The sequence below is a fragment of the Agelaius phoeniceus genome, chromosome 2, assembly GCF_051311805.1.
Source record: "Agelaius phoeniceus isolate bAgePho1 chromosome 2, bAgePho1.hap1, whole genome shotgun sequence".
NCBI classification, from domain to species: Eukaryota; Metazoa; Chordata; class Aves; order Passeriformes; family Icteridae; genus Agelaius; species Agelaius phoeniceus.
This window is the reverse complement of record NC_135266.1, coordinates 20497969-20518897: the sequence shown is the minus strand read 5'-3', so window position 1 is coordinate 20518897 and position 20929 is coordinate 20497969. Positions and strand designations below refer to the sequence as shown.

Genomic DNA, 20929 nt, shown 5'->3' with positions numbered 1-20929 from the left:
CATGGACCTCTTCTCTTCATATTCCCAGCTCTGAATTACTGATACTTATAATAAGGCAGGAAGGAAGAAAATCCTTTAGCCAGCTTGAAGTTGCAGTAGAGACATGATTTTGCATGAGATGTATACATTGGGGTAGTAGTAATAGCTATGTATTTTTTTAAATTTTATTTTTTATATCTTGTTTTTATCATGCTCATATTCATTGTTCATATGTATTGAAGATGTGTAGTAGATGTCTGCTCCTTTCTGTCTAAGGCAAGGAAAGTATTTTTTATTCTCAAAGTATTTTTCTTAATCAACAAAACTTATGATGTAGTCTATTTATACCTTTGTGCTCAAATGTGCCTTTAAATATGATATTTGAGGAGAACATACTGGCATTCCTTGGAAATCATTCTATCTGAATGAAATTGTGTACTCCAAATAATAGTAAGAAAAAAATCAGCTGGCACTAGTACTATGGCAACCTAGTTGTTAGTGAGTAATAAAACTTATGCCTCTGTGGATGACTGACACCAAAGCAAGAAGGCAACTTGTTTGTAGTTTGTTTGTATGGTAGTTTAGATGGTACTTTACATTTAGTTAGAAATCATCTCATTGTTGGCTTTACCCCATCCCATTTCTCACCTATTATAATTCTCCTTCACTGCTGGCTAGTTGTTAGATTGGATGTCTCCAGAAGGTCCCTACAGAAGAGGAAATCCTGTTTTTGAGAAAACTGAGCTAATGCTAGGCTGTCTTTCAGGGTGTTAGGCAGATGGTGCCTTCAGGGTGTAATTTTTCAGTTGGGCCATGGATGGGGTTATTGAATTCTGAAACAAATTACCAAAAGGAGCACAGGAGCATTTTCTCATTTGCAGTACACAATCCAAGACAAGTACACTGTGGAAATCATGTTTATCAGGTGTAGGCTTTTTGTAAGGGAAACAAAAATACATAATTACCTGAATCTTTTCACAGAACTATTGTTAGTGCCATGTGAGTAGGAAAAAGGTGGAGTTTTTACCCATGGGTTGATGGAGACAGAAAAAGCAGCAGCTAGAGGAGAACTCTGGAGCTGCAGCAATGCACTTGTGCAGGAGCTTAGGTTTTAACTATTAGACCATACACAAACTTCTGAGGAGGGAAGTGCCAAATGCCCTAAAATAGAAATTGCTGTACAAACGCTATGCAGTAGGAGTTGCAACATAAATACACATTCTACAACTGCTTCAAGGATCAGGTGGGTTTTTTTGTACTAATGTTTAAAATGCACTAATGTTGTAGGTGCTGGGTAACACATCACAGTACAGGGAGTGTAATCTGAATTGCTTCTAATAAAAGTATTCATAAAATAGCCATATAAAATAGCAGAATATTTCAATTAAAACACTCTTTGTCTTGTAGACTTGGATAAAGTTGAAATGCTTTGACCATTTATCAATGATTCAATTTGCTTAACCCTTGATTTCCAGGTTAATAATTTATTGAAAGGGTTTATTTTTCTTCTCTGCTTTTAGCAAGAAATTAGTTTTGCATTTCTAAGGCATAAAATTGATTTTTTATTATGTTACTGCTTAAAGCATAGAGGTTTCTTTAGTGAATCCAGTAAGGAAGACTAATATATCCGTTTCATTATTGTGATGAGAGTGTTTTTAACTTGTTTCTTTCTTTCTTTCTTTTTCCTCCTCTCTGTGCTATTCAACACTGCAAGTTTGGATTTGATGACAAAACAAGACTTGTAGACAAAGTAAGGCTGAACTGGCAATATGAAGAGGCCAAGAAAAGGTAATTAAAGATAAATCTATTGGGTTTTATATTTACTTTTGTGATTAAAGTTTTCAAAGTAGAACTGGACCCAGCCTCCTAGCTGAAATGTCTTTGAGAACACTAATTTGCTCTCTATTGAGTAGTTCACAGATAATGAAAGTTTAGGTAAATATAAGACTTAATCATCAGATTATTATATTTGTTTGCAGAGATAAAGCTAAATGTCAGCCCTGTTCTATACTTGTATAAACACAAAATTGTAGTGGTTTAATTAAACTGTTTTACATTTTTTCACCCTCTTTCTCAAACCTAGATATAAACAGTCTTTAAATTTACACTTATCAGTCTGGTCTGTCAGGATACCCAAAGCCTTGCATACCTGTGTCTTAAGTTCAGGGTACTGAAGCCATGAAGGAGAAAGAATGCTGAACTTCCTGTGAGATAAATGAAGATGTTCAGAGCTGAACAAAAGGGTACATAAAAATAAATGTTGAAATTGGGAAAAAAATTCTGATAAAAATGATAAAAAGTATTACTTTAAATAGATTGATTCTTCAACAAGTCCTTCAGTCTAAATGCTTATTGTAAGTATTTCTCTTGTAGAGTCCAGTCTTGCGGTGTTTTTTCATTTAGCTTATTGAAGTTTTAAAAGTACAATCTGCTTAAATATTTTAGCAGGTCCTCATTGAACCTCATTGTTTTCAAACTATTTGCTACATATTCAGGACAATAGTGTGGGTACAGGTGATTTACTTAAAGTCAGTAAATTAATGCAGTTATGATTATTTTGATTTGTGCTGGTAGAATATTCTGTTTCTTAATTTGACTGACACTTAAAAGATTCAATATAGTTAACTTCAAAAACCATAGTTTTAAAATTTGTATTAATCAGGATTTCTTTTTCTTTTCATTGTGTTCTATTCTACCAGTTTTTTTCATCTCTCAGAACAAGAATTAGATAAAGAAGTTAAATTCTTTTACCTCTTTTTTTCATATATTGGTGACTTTTTCTTCGGGGACATCTGTAATGCTGTCACATATCTTGGCAAGAATTGGAAGTTTATAGGCAGTACACCATTTTGTTGTTCTTGGAAAATTTACCCACATTTGGACACAATACAGGCTTCAAAAAACTAAGTTGGTACAAGCAAGTTAGATAAACACGGCTAAATCTTCAGGATTTATAACTTGAATGGAAGTCTGTGTCGTACATACTGTGTGTAAATACCAGTGACTATTACCTAATAAAGTTAAATAATTGGGGGAAAAAGGAACAAAACAAAAATGTTTCTGTGTCCTGTGTTTGCTCACAGGCTAATTTAGCACTTAATAGTCCAGTGATAATTTAGCAACTTAGAGTTGCTAAAAGAAGAATGATGGAATTTAGTTTTGTACTGTTCAGTTTACAGAGCCGCTGGATGCTGTGAAGATTGTATTAAAATGTTTTTAGTTCAGCTTTCTGACATAGTTTTTCTGTGTTTTTTCAAAGCAATTATCTTCTTGTTTGTTTATGACAGGGAAAAGATGGTGTTTTTTCAGAGGGGGTAAAGAGGTGTTGGGTTTTTATGGGTTAATTTTTTTTTAGTAGCAAAGCATTTCTCAGCTGGAAATGCCGAACATTTGTTTCTGCATGGAATGCAGTATTTCTGAACATCAGAAGTGAGCTGGTGTTTGATCTTAATTAAGTGTAGAAAATCTGGGTAGCTAACCTTCCAACTAGAGAATGGTGATTGCAGTAAGAGTAGTTTTGCTTTCCCAGGATAGCAGCTCTGACAATGGTCTGTTATTTAGCAAAAGCATGTTAGTTGCTTTAAAAGAGTAGCCTTATTCTGCCCAGTGTGTTGTACGGAAGTAATCAGCTTTCAGCTTTTGAGTGGAACTGCACAAAGCTCATTGCCCCTACCAGTTATCTCTGTGGTTGCATTCTTCATTTATCATGCATTCCTTCCCCTTAGCTTGCTGGCATTTCTGTAGGGCTTTTGTCTCTACTAAATATCTTTGTGTTCATTCTCCCTTGGCTGGTGAAATATCTACTGTTACTGCACAGTGTGGGTGATGGAATGTGCTGCCATGGATTAAATCTACAAAGTAGAAAATTAAAATGCTACAGTATGTCACAACTGTAAGGCAGTATATTGTCACTGCTTGCTTGTCAAGTGGGTGTTGAAACATACAGCAAATAGTACAACTGACAAACTTTTAATGGGAGACTTAAAATGCACTGTAGTAGAAAAGTATGTCCTTTCCCTGAAAGGAAAGCAGGAAAAAAGCTCTACAAACTGAAGGACAGAGTGCTGCATTTTAGTTGCTCTTGTGAGTCTGGCCTTATATAAGCAGAATATTTGCCTGATGTAAAGTCTTTAAAAATTAAAATATTCTCTGTATATGGAGTTTAAGCAAGGAAATGCAGGGATTTTTGAATGAACTATCTTGAGAAATTCAGGAGATGAGACCCAGTGATTGCAGAAGAGTTGGCTTGCACTCCCAAAATATACTTCCTCCCTTATAAAGGATAGTTTTATTTTAATTCCTCCTTCAAAAATCTCACTGACTGCTGAATGGTTTGGCTTTCGCATAAATTAAGACATTCACATAGCTTATTTTCCCCTCCATCACTTTCCCACTGGAAGGAAGTTGGATGATTTGCAATTTAATTTTTCCCATGGGCATTTCAGATGTTGTACACTGTGGGTTCTGACATTTCCAGCACGCTGGGGAGGAGATCCTCTCCCCTGTTTCTGATCCAGGCTCTTGGAGGAGTTTTGTAAATTCTGTTTTTTAACTCACCAATCATGCTGAAAGGAGGCTCAATCACTTTTCTTCCGCTCTGTACTCTTCCCCCTCTGCCATTATTTCTAAATAAACTGTACCTTATTTCCATGAAATTTCTCCTCTCAGATCTGCCAGTGTGGGCCTCCAGAGAAGCAGGAGGGGGAGGGAGGACGGTCTTTTTGAACAGACAGCCCCAAGCTGCCTGGATAAATACTGTTTTTAGTTTCAGTTGCTATTTCAGTGAGACCACCTCTCATGAAAGCATTTGCACACTGGAAAATGTACCCCTCAAGCACTTTTCTGAATGTACTGCTTCATAGCACGAGAAATCAAAAGCAAATTGTTTTTCTTTGATAACTCTTAAGTTGTGCTGTTCAGTAGAATAACTACATGAAGTATATTAACAAATGTTCATGAAATGTTATTGCTGCAGTGCCTCATGTCCTGTGAAGTATGTTAATCAGTAGAGGAAAAATAATCCCTCCAATAAGAAGCAACAAAAATTTTAGCTGTGGCGGTTTTTTTGTTTGTGGGTTTTTTTTTTTTATAGTCCAGTCTGATGGTAGCTAACTTTAATGAACTAAAAATACATTGAAACAACTTCAGCCAGCCTACCTAGTTTGGGTAGTATTTATTTGTATCTTCTGTGAACTTGAATTCAAAGATGTTATTTTTCCATTCATTTCATGGAGGCATGCAGTGGATGTCAAGAGATTTATATTAGCCTTGAAAAAAACCTCTTCCTCAGAGATGCATAATATTTCTACAGTTGTCTTTAAGGATGTTACTTCTTTCTGTTCAGTATAGTTTGTTGCACACTTGTCTCATTTTGAAAATTAAATTTCAGTTCGACCTTTAAAATCATTAGCATAAGCAGAAGTGTGGCAGTGCAATTTGTGCTTATAGTGACAAAGTACCTCTTGTTTGGATATTGACAGCAACATTCCAGTACTAATACAATAACAGAGTCAAGTAGTTTCCTTTTAAAATTTATCTTGTATAAGCAGGTTTCAAGGTTTAATTACTGAATCTCTAGTGAAATTCAGTGGATTTGTATGCTTTATTCTGCTGAACAAATCTGAAAATCTGATTTAAGGATGAAGTAATTCTTTTGATAGCACATAAGTACCTGGCTCAGCCAAACCTAAATCTCCCAGTGTTGGTTTTTAAACATAAAACATTTCCTTTGGGTTATAATGGGAGCTTAGACATGCTTTTGAGTTTCTTTAAAGTTTTGTACTATTTCCCCTGTGCATTTGGGACAACTTGCTTTTAGCAGATTTTTTGCAGTTTTCCTAAAATCTGTAAAATGCCAGTGGATTCTAATGGTTTCATGAGTTTCTTAAGCTAATTTAAGACCTTGTTGTTATTGAATGAATTGGGTTGTCAGGCAGACTGGGTATTGTACAGAGCCATACTCTTGTCTGCCAAAGCTACAGTGGCACATACTTGCAGGAACAGCCAAAATAGACACAGTGGAGAAATTTTGTGAGCATTTGGCTGAGTTTCCCAGCTTCTTGTTTTTTCCATTTCTTTCTTTGTCTTTCTCTAGGGTTCCCCTCTTTGGATATAAATCATAATCCACACTCAAGAGGGTCAGTAAATACCAGAAATTACCAAGTTCTTACACCTTTCATTATGTGTCTTCAGTCCCACAGCCACCTCCTTTGGGTATTGCATGTGGGAGATATTCCCTGTTTCCTGAAGCATCAGAGAAGTGGGTCCAATCATAAGCCTAGGGAAAAGAGTAAGCAGGGCTGATTTTTGTGATCTTAGCCACTGTTTTCTTTCAAATAGGAACTAGAATATTTTCTTTATTTTGTCTCCACTGGTCTTCCCATACCACATGTAACAAAGACCTCAGTTCTAGAGTGGTATGGTATGTCAGCCAAAAGCCTAGGCCTTTAAATGTAAAGGAGTGTTGTTGGGTTTCCTTTCTTCTCCTTGTAAAATTCAAACCATGGTAAGTTTGAAGAACAAGTGCCAGCTGCAGGATACCCATAATTTGTCCATTTTATGAGCATGAGTTAGTACCTTTGAATTGGTTTGGAGTATTTCCCTCCCCAAGACACCTGTCTTGTTTATAGTCTGAGTAAGAATCTAACATGGGGTAAATTGTGAGATGAGTGATTTACAATTACAATGACTGATTTTTACTCACTTCTTATGCTCTATTTAATAAATATCATCTTGAGCTCAGCAATATAAGTTCATTAGTGCTGGGTTCAGATACCACCCTTGAATGTGATTTTCTGGACATTAATAAAATCTTTAATGTTCCCCAGGTATTTTCAGTGACAGAAAGGTTGCCCCATTTTGTCAGGGGGAGAGGAGCTGTGTAGAGCTATAATGACTCAGACATTCTACTAAATTTAATTAAATTATGTCTAATTCTAATTAAATTTTGGAAATACATGCCTTTTCCCCCTGATGTAGTTTGCATAGTAAACTAGTATCTACTGATCTTCATCCTCATGCTGCGTCTGCATTTTTTTGAGTGAGACATCATTCTAGATCCCTAGGTATGGCCATTTCAGGACAGGTGTGCCATTTCAAGTCAGTGTTTGCTTAAGGTCATCACCAGGTTAAACCTTTGTCATCCCATCTGTGCCCCTCCCTTAACAGGAGCTGTTATGTTCATCTCCATTAGAATTTTTTAAATACTGAATTAAACACCAAGTTGGCCTGCCTACCTAGGGAACCAGTCATTTGATACCACCTACTCCAGTGAGGAATGCAAGCTCCCCAGCACTTGTTATGCAAGGATGGGAATGGGCAAAATGCCTGGAATGTTGATGGCTCAAAATTAACAGTTTTTTCCACAGGAATATGTTAAATGGCTGGATCAGTAGGGACCTCAGTGTCTGGCATTGGGCCAAATAAAAACACTCTTTTGCAGTCACTACAGTTAAAAAATAGTATCTTTAAAATACTCGTTAGGAAGGAAAAATGTGTTTGAAAAACAGAGGCTTCATAAAGGATCCTAAATATTTTTTTTCCACTTTAGGTTGCAATCTATGTCAAATCATTGATTTAAGTGGATATTTTAAGGCAGGTTAATATATGCACTGAGTTTGACAACAGCCATTTTCTTCTAACACAGCAGCAGTGAGAATGGTTAGTGTAGTACAGGCATAAAAGTCTGGCATAGGCAAGCATAGTGAAATGGCTTATTCATGTATTTATTGTGATTGGAAGAAAAGTTTGTGTTTGAGGAGACAGACTGCAGTTATGGAACATACTTAAGAGGACTTTTTTATTAAGTTCTGAGCTTAACTAAACATGACTACTCCAATTTTCTTTTTGTAATTTTGGGTGAATGAGACCATAAAAGCCTTAGAGGTGTCTTCTGTCCAAAGAGATAAATATTCAAGTTTGTCACTGGTAACTTCTTGGAACAACTTACCATACAGAGGTATTCCCCAGTGGAAAGCAAGCAACAAAATTGCCCCATAACTTCAGTTCATGTGCAGGAAATAGAGGTTGCAGAAAACTGGCTTCTAGGTGCTTCAACAGATTCCTGCATTATATAGTGTTTTGTGCCTGCTTTTTCTTTGTGTAAAGGGAAGACTGTAGAAACAAGAAGAGCTAGCCAAAAGAGCTAGTGAAGAGTGTCAAGGGAATCAAAGTAAATACCTAATCAGATTTTGGAACTCTTCAGTGATACAAACCTTGTCAACAGCAGTACTTTCCCTTCTTTAATAACAGTATAATTAAGTTATTGTATGAGAACTTCCTACTTTCAAAGCATCACCATAACAGAAATTGAAGGGAAAAAACAAACTTTAAGCTGGAATGTCACACACAAAGGGAGTTATGTGCTCTCAGCAAGCTCAGGAGTCAAAATTAAAACCTCTTGTATTTAGTGAAGGTGGTGTTTTACTTCACAGACAAGTGGAATCACTGATTCACTAGCACTGAAAGAGGGGAATCTCTTCTCTGATCATACCTCTCTGTTCCTTGTTGCTTTCATTAGTGTTCATTTGTACCTGTGGTCTGCTTCTTATGCAGCTCCCCCTGCAATGTCAAAAAACTAGCAAAGCAATTGAGAGTGCTAAAATGAAGGAAAGGGTCAGCCCTTCAGCTGTCTTATGAAGAAACACAGAGACTTCAGATGAATCTCATCTTCTTTTGTCCACAAGCTGTGTAAAAGCTTATGAACACAATCAAATACTCCAGGCTCATATGATTCACGCTCGCTTGCCAAGCTGTGATAACTCAATTGTACCAGAATTCTGTGGTTCTGTTGAAAGGATCTTGAGTCCTTATTTGTTTCATTTGGCACTGAACACCTGAAAATCAAGTTCTATGTGCTTCAGGAGTGTTTACTGAATATTTAACAGCAGAGCAGCCTGGGTAGGAGAGAGAAGAGATCCTGACCTTGCTTGCTCTTCCTGGCCCTGACATTTGGTCAATGGGGCGAGGTGCTCTTCAGGAAGCTGCATCTGGAATTCATGCACAATAGCTGAAGCATGAAATATATAGACTGTGTGTATTGATCCACAGTGGTGCCTTCAGTAGCTATTGGCAGGAAGTTTGTTATTAATTCAAGGAGGAGGAAATGGTATTGAAGGGCTTGATAAAGAATTCTGCTTTAGACAGAAATGTGACATAATACCCAATTTCTTTACTTGCTGAAATGAAATCTAAGGGGTGTGGGGAAATTGCAGTGAAATTCTTATTCATATATGGATGTAGTCACTGCAAAATTACTTTTATTGATAGTTTATTCTCTTCCCCCGATAATAAGATGGCCAAATGCTTCCCAGATGTTAGTAGGAAATAAATCTTATTGCATGAGCTTTTGTTTTCAGATGGGGGAAATGTCTTCGTCATGTTGATACCTTTTCTTTTGTTCATAAGCATCACACTGTGAATCTTCTGTTTGTGTGTTATGTGCCTTTACCTTGCTTCTTTTGTTATTAATTTTCTTTCTTACCAGATATTTTTGAAAAAGATTATTTTAATCAAAACCAATGAGCTATATCCCACTTTTATGGCTGGCTTGAAAGTGCCTTAATTAATTAATAAATTAATTATGTGCCCTATTTATTTAAAGGGTAGTAATCTTTTAGAGGTACTGATCTTTGTTTGAATGCTGCCATTTCAAAGTGAAGATGAAACTGAGGTGTAAACTGCATAAATGTTGTACAATTCTTGAGTTTCAAATGTTCAAAAATCAGAGAGCTAGGTTTTCTCTTACTTACCTCTAATTTTAGCTGTTAAATTCTGAAGTGTGTAAATTGTCATTGCAAGACAAACATAAATACCTAACAGTAAGTGTTCTCCCTCTAATGCCAAAAGAAACATTCATGAAATGTCTAGCTTTAGTGTTCTTGGTAATACTGATAAGAGTTCAAAATTTGTTTTTAAAAGGACATTTTCTTAAAATGTCAGCTGTGGAATTATTCTTAAAGCTGTTGTTTCATGTAATGGTACATCATGTTAAGATACAAGAAACCACTTCTAACTATAAAGCATACTAGAGAAAAAATCCCAAGTTAGCTTATTTAATTGCATATTTTATGATAGATTCATCTAAAGCCACTTGTATTTTGTAACTAGTAAGTCTTTTTTCCAGACTGATTTTCTGTTTTAATGGCAGCTTTAAAATGTTAAATTTTTTAAAATTTGTCATTTAGGGTAGCCTAATATTTTTGGCCCCTTGAACCATTTCTCTGCGAGGTGGGACATGATTGTATGGACCTGTTGTCACTAGTTAAGCATCTCACCTTCAGCTTCTTCAAATTCTTACTGCACTTTTGAAATCCTAATTTAAGATCTGATTGTAGAAGGATGAATAAGAAAATGTTCAGCTTCATCAGCTGTACAGGCAGTAAACTTGAGTTCTAAAATATTAATTTATTACAAAATGAGAAAGGTATGAAGACAGATATTGTCTATACAGTAGATAAAAACACTGTAGTTCTCACACATCTGCACATGTAGGAACACTTGCAGTTGTTTGCTGTTTTAAAAATACACAGAAAACCAATTTAAAAACTCCTAAAACCAATCAACCAAATAAAACACTCCAAAAACAAGCCCACCTCAAAACCCAGAAACAATCCTTCCAAACCCCTCTAAATTTTCTTGGTTTGATATTTAGAAGAAAAAAGGCACAGGCATTAAAAGGCTTCACATTCTGATATATGTCCTCTTGTCTTTCTCTTCTGAAATTTGAAATACATTTATTCTCTTTTAAAGAGTTTCAAATATACAACAACAGCTGGCCTTGCTGGATAATGAATCCTGGCCAGGAATGGCTGAAGCAGACAGGGACCGTCTCCAGCTCATCAAGGAGAAGGAGGCTCTTCTTCAGGAGCTGCAGCTCATCAGTCAGCAGAGACGATCCCCAGAAGACATTGCACGTCTGGAGGAAGAAAAAAGACGCTTGGAGGATGAAATTCAGCGAGCTCGAGCAACGTCTGCTCATGGGGCCACTGAAAGGTTTGGGAACTTGGATTGTTTTCTCCTCTATTGTGAGATCCACGTAGGTAGCTTCAAAAGGAAGAGTAGGGAATTTCATTGTGTTTAAGAAAAAAAGTAAATTGCTAGAGAAAAAATTAGTTTCAAAAAAGTTGAAGACCACTCCTGTCACTATTTAATTCTATCTGTCTTGAACTTTTCTAAGGCAGAGTCACAGGGATGTTGACTAGTTAATTTTCCTTTCATTCATCTAAAAATTCTGAATAGGAAGAAGAAATCTGAATAGAATCTTGAAAGATGCTTGGAATAGGTCTGAGTGATACTGTCTGATAATAGAGACCTGAATGACAGTACCTGGATAGTGAAAGATTTTTCTGTTCTTTGCAGTAGAGTAGTAGTCATCTCCAAAAGCATCAGAACAAAGATCCTTTGCTATATTTAGTTTCTGACCTATAACAGGAAAGTTAAATGATTATGGTTTTGCTGCCTTTTATATACAATATTTCCTTTTCATTTGCAATCTCAGCAGTGGGAACACATCCCAGTTCTGACATTCAGTGAACATAGTAAGCAAAGTCATTCTTGAAAACTTAAAAATCAAAATCAAGTTATATATAAAATAAACAACCCAGAAACATATTAGTGGAAACTCAGTGTTTATTTCAAAGTTGCTTAGCTTTTCCTGTAGCCAGAGAAAAGGACAAAACCTCTTAATCTCTTTTTACCATAGACTACTTCCAGTGAAAGCAAGAAAATACTTGTTCTTACTTCTCATAAATAGTGGTAAAACCTCAGCTTTGACACTTAAGGAAAACTACAAGAACCGGCTTTAATGTGATCTGTGTAAAGGTTAATATTTACACAATTAAGACACTTCAAAATATTTGAAAGTGCTTTCCAGGTACAGATTTTGACAACTTCAGTTTCCTTGAAAATTCTTACTTCAGACAGCAAATTCAGGCAATAGATAGAAAATTCACAGCCAGCCTGCAGGTCAGTGTAATATATTTTGCAATTTTTGCCATATCGTTACATTGGTTTTCCAGCTTAAACTGACAGAAAAGGGAGTTCACTTTACTCTGTCGTGTAGTAAGTTTTATTTGTTGTTTTTGGGCTCTCATGTTAGGTAGTTCATACTGTGTTGGCAAGAAGGCTAAGCTATTTTTCCATGGAGTTCATGCTGTGGAAACCAGCATTCTACTGTGGTACTTGATATTTCAAATACTAGCAGAAAGTTGAGCAGAAGTTAGAATAATAGTGATGGGCACTCTGTTTTTTATGACAAATTGGGAGGAAAGCTTAACTATAAGTAACCCTGATTTTTTGTTTGTTTTAGGCTCAGAAATAACAAAAAATATTTCCAATTCTGCTTTTGTATTTCTACTTTATTCTAATTGTGAAATATGGTGTTTCTTAAATAATTAACACTTCTGTTACTGAGTTTTAAAGGCACTGAGTTATGCACAGATCAGAATGAACTTATAATCTGTATGACTGAGGGTTTTGTTCTTTGTTTTTGTTATAGTGTTGTTTTTGTTAGTATTGGCTGACAGCCTTAGTTGGTGGCATTTTTTACCTTTTAGCACGGATACCTACCCTGCAGCATCTATCACTGTGGAGTGTAGGTTCCTAAGTTTGTTTCTTACAGTAGATGGTCTGAATATCTCTGCTTTCACCTGAAAGCTTTTGAATCATTTTAGTTTCCTGTGTCCATTTGTCCTTTTCTCTTGGTTCCTGCATGCAGTGCCTGTGTGGTGTAAGTTTGCATAGCTGAGCTGCAGCCTTCCTTGTGCCACTAGTTAACCTGGCCTGGGGTGCACAAAGGGAGGAGGAAAGCTTGAGAGGTGCTGTTTTATCCAGTAGAACTGGATAAAACAGTTTTCTGTTGATTTTAAAATCCTCTTCATTAACATGTTGAATTCTAACAGCTGTCTTTGCAGCTGAGGAAGGTCTGAGGCAGCCCAATAACTTTGATCTGCTTTCTCCAAACCATTTGTCAGAATCTCCATTTCCAGCCACCTTGTGATATAGGACTGGAGCTGTAACTTTTCTGGATGTACAGAATGTACAACACAAACCAGAATACTACCCTGATATTATCTTGAAGTTCAGTGGTTGGGCTTGGAAAAACAAAACATCAGGAATATAAATCTGGATCCAGAAAAAGAGTAGATGGTAGATAAAATCTATTATTTGAAATTCTAATAATGTCAGAATACTGAATTTAAGATATCTTATAGGTGTGTGAGATTGATGGCATTAAAGTTACATTCTATTTGTGTTGTGGTAGTGGTACTGACTAATTCAGCTGCTTGTTATTACAACGGGCAAAAAATAAATTGCAGCATGAAATTTTTCCCGTAATGTAGTGGTCAAGATGCTGTATTACCTACTTAAATATAATGATAAATGAATGCACATAAAACACATGGAATAAAAGCTTAAATTTGACATTGGTGGTTATACTCAACAGAAGTCCTTCAAAAATTTTCTTTTTATCTTTGAATTTTTACACTAATTTTCTTGGAATATTTTTTTTTTGAGACAAGGTGGAAGGGCATAGTATTTTAATAGCAGAATCAGGTTGGTTGATGCAAGAGAAGAAAAATAATCTTGTAGAGTCTGATATTTTTACCTAGGACTTCTTATGATTGCTAATTGCTTTAATGTATTTTCAGCATCATGACTCTTACATTATGGTTCAGTTACTTCTCTTGTCTGGGAACTCTCCTGGAGTCCTGGCTCTTGTGTTCTTGCTGGAATTACCATCGCTGCATATGAGCAGCATAAATTAAAACTTTTCATTAAGCAGTGCAACTTTTTTCAGTATTCCAAACTTCAATGCATTGATGTTTTTCCACACTTGGGAAGTGCCTAGCACTTTTTGAACACTATTGTGATGAAGAAAATAGTAATATGTATGTGTTTAATTATAGGATACTGTTACAGGAGAAGAGAAATTGTTTGCTTATGCAACTAGAAGAAGCTACACGTTTAACCTCATATTTACACTCCCAGTTAAAAAGGTAAGTTATGTAAAAGCAGCAGATTTGGAAGTAACTACAGCAGAGAAGAATATTAACAATGTATGAAGTTTATCTTTTATACTTCTGTGTACGTATGCCAAGTAAATTAATTTTTCACTACATTTATACACTTTGCTCTGTAGAATGTGATGATTTGGATGGAGTTTTATAAATAGTATTAGTGATGGCTGCTTGGGGTACGTTATTAAGTGTAGCTGGGAATTTTATATTGCCTTACTTTCTGAAAAGGAGATAAGTTATTAAAATCTGTTGTAATATTGTTACAGTTTCACTACGGGCAAATAGCATTCTTTTAAATTCTCTGGTTTCTTAATATTCTGATACCTTCAAAGGTAGGGGGCTTTGATGTCTGGTAAGATGACAAAATTTTGCTATTTAAATACGAGAATGTGTTAAGACTCACACCTGAAGTTCAGAATGTTTGCATATTCACACTCACAGCTGCCTTTTGAGATGCAGCTCTTGGGGATTCTTCAGTTTAACACTATAGCAGCATCAAAAGCTCAGTTCCTGCTGAGTTCCTGTCTCACTTCATCTCTCTCTGGCATTAATATTCTTGCCCCCCTTAAGTGAGAATGGTAAGAGGAAGTGGAATAGGATTCATCCTAAACTCTTATTTTACATTGGAAAAACCTGTGAGAGTGAGGTTTATGCAGCAGTTTGTTAGGACTTTGCAAATCCCTTTGCACTTCTTCTCCCTGGATTGTTTATTACCAATCATTAATGTAAATTTGAACTGGATCCTGGTAATCTATCCTTCCTGGCTTTACATTGAGTTTGCTGAGCTAGAGCCTACTCTGGCCTCTTTTCTGCCAAATTATAGCTGTTTACGTGTTGGACAAAAGAGCAGGCTCATCCTGCTCTTGGATGTTGTTGGACTGTTGTCTTCAGGCACTTAGCCCTGATCTGCTTGTCACGTGTACTGCTCCAGTCATGGCTGTGCTTGAGGCTAGGGCAAGAAACATGAGCTAGGCTTTAAAATGCCAAGTCATCTTTCCATGTCGCCATACTGAATAAATTTAAAATTGCTTGTGTAATCTGGATTAGTGTTTTAATGTCTGCATTGGTAGTTGTGATTATATTTGAAAGGGCATTTTTGTGTTTTCTCTTTCTTTGCATGCCATAGTCTGTCAGCTAGCACCCTCACCATGTCCTCTGGCAGCAGCAGGGGATCCCTGGCCTCCAGTCGAGGATCCTTGGCCTCCAGCAGAGGCTCCCTCAGCTCAGTCAGCTTCACGGACATCTATGGCCTTCCCCAGTACGACAAGGCAGACAGCGTTACAGACTACGGGCAGCACTTGCGCTTTGACATCATTCCCTTCGAGGCGCTCACCAAGGACGTGCCCTATGCTGATCCCATGGCACACTCCAGTTTCAATAAGCAGCGCAGGTCCCTGGATACGCCGCAGTCCCTGGCATCGCTGTCGTCGCGGTCCTCCTTGTCATCGTTGTCTCCTCCGAGCTCGCCTCTGGACACCCCGTTTCTCTCTGCGTCACGGGATTCTCCGTTGGCTCAGATGTCAGAGGGGTTTGAGGAGATTGCAGGCATGGGAGCCCTGGAAATGCTCAGGGCTCAGACCACAGCCTTGGGTGACGATGATGCACAAGGCACGAGCTCATCTCAGACGTCTGCTTACCCTCTGGACAGTGAGGGGCTGCGAGAAATGGGACCACACCTGACTGCTGTCCAAACTGGTGGAGGTGAGTTTGTGGATATTATTATTTTGCCACATTGTCTTAGAAAATGTCACACAGACCTAAGCATGCCAGCACAGTAGAGATTGTTCCTGAGTCCCTGAGTATTTTACTACCATCGGGTAAAAATTGCATGGTAGGTGTTACCTGTTAAAAGCCCGACCAAAACACAGGAAAATCCCCCAAACCCAAACTCTAGTTTTAGGGCAAGGAGGTGCAAGAATAGAGAAACCTTGTCAATGGATCTTAAAACAGTGGTGAATTGACTGGAAGAAAGGGAATGGAATATAGACTTTCATTGGAGTGTAGCTTTTCAAGGACCTAGCAAGAATAAGTAAAGTATTAGTAAGAGAAAGTATGGATTAGTTACTTCTGAGGCCCCCAGTTGTGCTGATGTTGCCTTTATTCTGATAATGGAAAGCAAAGCAAACTCAGGAGAGATAGGAAATAACAAACAACTATTCCCTACAATAAAAAACCCGAACACAAAATATGAGGTGATGCTTTTGACTGCGCTTGAAGGCTGGCTGACTACAATGCTGAATTTTGAATTTGTACATACTCCAGCCCAGGTTCCCTTGTCCAAGTTCTGTGAGGAGCAGAAGCCACAGTGGCATGGGTATTACAGTGCACTCATGAGTAGGTGCTTCATCAGCAAAGGAACATCTTTGTAGGGGATGTGTGAGATGTTGTCATCTTGGCTGGTGTGCTCTGATTGCAGAGGGGGTGATGGGTGCAGCTAGCACAGCACATGCACTGTTGACTTTTCCTTTGCTGCTGGACTGTCAAATTGAGGGACTTGCTTTAGCTTGCCTTGGCAGAAGCTTCTGAAAGCACTGCAGTTGAGAAACATAAATTAGAGAAATCAAAAAAGGAAACAGAAAACTTTTGAAAAAATGAAACAAAATTAAAAGCCTGAGCATACAGGCACATGACAAATTTATTTTCCTGTTTTGACCAACCAAGTGAAGAACTGCTCTTAATGTGAAAAAGACAATCATGATAACATTTTTGTGTGTTAACTTGCTTGCTTTTTTAATAATACCATACCAGTGGAAAAAGGCTTTTAGAGTTTAGCTTAATATTAAATGTTGTGAATCCCATCTCATTTCTATATCCAGAATTCTGTGTTAGCATTGTGTAGAATGTTGCATTCAGGAGGACTCATGATGTCAGGAATAATATGAACTATAACCAGAGAATGGATCATATTATCCTACCAAAATCTTACTTGGCAAGTGATAATACAAAGGAACATTGATGGTATTTACAGAAAACCTTTCTGGTTTTCATTTTAAAAGAAATCATTGCCACAGGGCTAAAAAGCCTATATTGTTCAACAGCATTTGAGTCTAGACTTACCTAATTTCCTTAATGCAGCTAGTACTCCCAGAAGATACTGCAGCAGAATTTACTTTTACTAGCTGTAAACATTTCTAGTGCCCATACTGTAGCTTTCAGACCAAAATAAACAGAATTCCAGAGACCAGCATGAAAACTTGTGCTTAAATTAGTGCTGTGAACAGGCTTCCTGAGGCTTTCTTTAAACCTCAAATCAGACCACAGCATGTCTTCACCCATTGTGGTAAGTGAAAGTATCTAAGTAGTTCATTTATAGCTTGTATGTGTTTCCTAGAAGTGAAGGCCTAGTGTGAGGGCCTAGGCAGCAAGGCAGGATGGAGCTTCATGCTTTGATTTTCCTTTTCTCAGTTCTCTGCTGTGTTTCTACACATCTCACATTTGTCTGAAAACCTCTGTGCTTAACCTGCTGTCAGTGCTGGGGTGTCCAGCTCCCAGCCCAGAGGTTACAGCTTTACTCTATGTACAATGGAGTATTTTGTGTTGCTTTTTGAGGAAGAATGTGTGGTTAAAAGGTAGCTAGGCTGCCTTCTTTTGAGACTTTTTTATTTTTGATATTTGCATTTGGAAACAATTACTTAAAAAAATTTACCCTTGCTGATTTTTGCCTGCTTTGAGTTCCACACTCACTAGCTGGTGGTTTGGAATTGTAATGCAGTTGTTTGCAAGTAGCAGTTGGAAGTTTTGAAAGTATTTTGGTTTTGTACTCTTTTCCTGGAAGAATTGGATGGAGCATCCAGCTTGTATGCCAGAGAGCTGGGAGCTGGCAGATGCTGGGGTTTAGCTTTCTGCGAGGTACCATGCAGTGTACCCTACTGCTGCCACCCGATGGCCTGGCAGCAGAATGCTGTGCTGCAAAAACAGGAGGTCTTGGTTCCCACAAACCTTTGCCTGCTCCTTCACTAGGCAAAGCATGAGGTAATTTTGGTAATTTGCAAATAATGGGGACTGGGAGGGTTAGCGCTGAATAAACTGCATGAACTTTGCACTGATGCAGCACTTGAGAAAGTTCAAGGGGTACTTCAGGAACTGCAATTTTGATGTTCAGTTGCTGATTTGCTGTTTTATTGTTCTGCATCTGTCACAGGGTCACATTGTGAAATAAGTTTTCATGTGTGAATGGAGAGAATATGCTTGAAAAGTTAAACCCATCATATTTCTAAAGCTAGGAGTGGGAGGAAACATGTTAATAAAATATTGGGCTTGAATAGCTTCACGATCTCTCCTATATACCAAATCTTTCAAATGCTAAATTTTTTTTAATGCCTAAATAGTCTCTTGTTTATAAAATATTGTCAGAGATCTAAAGGGTGATTTGTCACTGTATGCTTTTTGTCTTGTTTCTCATGCGGCGCAACAGAAAAATTCACTGTAAGTGAACCTGAAATTTCTTATTGTGTGTTTTTCTGTGTGATGTGTTGGTTGTTTTCTTTTGGGGTGGGTTGTTTTGTTTTGATTTTTTGTTTTTGGAGTTGCATGAGAAGAAACAGGAGATTCTGCTACATTTGGTTTTGTTTGATATTTTGCTGTATCTGTTTAATCATAATGGCATACTTAATTCTCTTGCTATGTCAACTAAACAACATATTCACAGCTGTAGTTAAATTCCTGGAGAAGGTGTTCTTTGACCTTCAGCTTTGTTATATAATAGTAATGTCTGACAGCCTTATGGTAGGTAAGGTCTGGTTTTGTCTCAGATTAGTTTTTATGAGAGTGTTCTGCTCTTTTATTAGTGCATTTTGAGCTGACATGCAGTATTTCCAGTCACCTAAGCTTGTGAAACATGCTTTAGATTTGTTTATGTGATTTCTTAGCAAATGAAAGTTTGGACAGCAAAATTTACTTTGAAGTTCATTTTTTCAACTAATGATAATGAGAATGTTCTTTCATTCAGGACTGTCTTACATTTATCAAGCTTTGGCACCCAGTAGTTCTGGAAATCATATCCATTGTTTACTGATTTTGTTATTTAAATAAGAAAATGTAAGGTAATGGTCTGTCTTAGAAACCTATTTTTTAAACAATTCCTTAGCTTCCAGCATTGCAAAGTCTGTGGTAAACTTTTTTCTTAAACCAAGATTTGGTGTGTCTTTGATCTTGACTAATTTTTCCTGCTGATTTTTTACGCCCCCCCCTCCCCCCCATGTCAAGGGGATATTCTGGTGTTTGCATCTCTCTCAAGTTTGCTGCCATTGTCCAGAGGTTATTGAATGCTTCCGTGGCCTGCAGACAGTGAGCAAATCGCTGTCAAATTACAACATTGTTGTAATGCATCAGCTTTTCATTGTATTATATTGGTGCTTGATGTCAGCTTTTCCTTCCAGCCAAACTGGAAACATGACAAGGACAGAGTCCACAGGAACTTTCCTCTGCTACGTTTATACAAAGTGTTCATGTAGGGGGTGAGCCAAGGGCTTATTTCCAAAAAGAAGTTAAGTTGTTGTAGTATAACTTGTTGAAATTAGTACAGAAATTACAGAAGCACTTAAAAAAACCAAACAAACAAACATTTGTGAATTTCAACCTCTTTCCAGTGATGTAAAATTTTAGAGAAACTTTAATATGTAGGTGTCTCTACAGATTGCTAGTGCTTCATGATTCTTATGATTCTTCATAAATACCAGTGACAGAATAAACTTCATAAATACCAGACAGTGAGGTAGGCTTACCAAATCAAAAGTCCTTGGGGGGAAAAAAAGAAAAAGAAGGAAAAAAACAAACCAACCAAGCAAACAAAAAACCCCAGTCAAAACAACCCACAAAACCACCACTTTTGTACAAATGATAAAGATGTGGTTCAAATACAGTTTTTGCTTTCTGTGTGCTCACTTGAACTTGGCTCTCATTTGTGGTGAGGATGTCATGAGTAGCACTGCACAATGTGTACAAGATGTACAAGAAGGGTGGGATGGGGAGGAGTGGTGGTTCTTTCCCTGGGTGCAGAGACAAGTACAAGTTGGGCTGTTCCTAGCCAGCAAATAAATTTCCTGAATACCTAAAGGTGACTAAATCCTTCATTGAATTTGGAGGAGAGGTCCATAAGGGCTACTTATTAATCCAAAGGACAGAGAACTGGCTCTGCTGATACATAGGAGGTTTTGCTCCAAACAGGACTGGGTGATTTTTGTAAGACCTTTGGTAATATGGTGCCGTTAGTGGCCTGGTAACAGGAATGTGTCTTGGGCTGGCACTCAACCTGCTGGGCTTGGTGCACCTTCTGTGCCAGTTCCACAGTGGGTTAAAGCTGACCTTAGCCACAGCCTTCTGTTGATAGCAGCAGCGTGGTTGTGTTGATCTGGAAGGGTTTTATCCAGTTCTCCTGTCCTGATGTCCTGTCCTGGTGGTGCTTGGGTGGGAGGTGAGGTGGGTACCATGCAGGGGGGTGGCTCATGATAATGTGCAACAGAGGCACTTAACAAGTTGTTATTTGAGTAAGACATGCTTCATCCCTTGTTGGGGCTGTAAGCTGTAAATGTCAGCTGGTGCTTGTCCCCCATGCATTGTGATACTCTCACTCTGCTGGAACTGTCAATGCTTCCATGCTGTCTTAAGTTTGTAAGCGTGAGCAGAAGCAAATAAAATGCTTTCCCTGCTTTTGAAGTGCCATCTCTTTACCACTGCTTTCCTGCTTTGAGGACACTCATTGAACTTTGAGCAAAAGAGGGTAAAAGTTCTTCTCTGCACAGTGAAGAAACTGCACTTCACAAGTCTGTTTAGTGGTTTTCTCTAGGACTCAAAGGAAAACAACCTCAAGTTAGGAGATATTGTTAAAAGTGTTTAAGCCTTTTCTATGCAGTTCTTGAACGTCACTGCTTGTGCATGTACTTTAAAGGATCAGTAGCTGCTATGCCTACTTGCCTGTGCAAAACCCAGTGTAT

At 37.7% G+C, this 20929-nt stretch overlaps 1 protein-coding gene across 3 annotated transcripts in view; it reads left to right on the top strand.

The window, feature by feature from the left end:
* Positions 1 to 20929, top strand: part of WWC3 (WWC family member 3) — a 100024-nt gene that overhangs the window by 60725 nt on the left and 18370 nt on the right. For all 3 annotated transcript variants that reach the window (XM_077173200.1, XM_077173192.1, XM_054628030.2), the window contains exons 8-11: positions 1694 to 1767; positions 10729 to 10971; positions 13887 to 13976; positions 15124 to 15698. In XM_077173200.1, coding sequence (XP_077029315.1) covers positions 1694 to 1767; positions 10729 to 10971; positions 13887 to 13976; positions 15124 to 15698 — 982 coding nt within the window. The remainder of the gene's footprint in view (positions 1 to 1693; positions 1768 to 10728; positions 10972 to 13886; positions 13977 to 15123; positions 15699 to 20929) is intronic.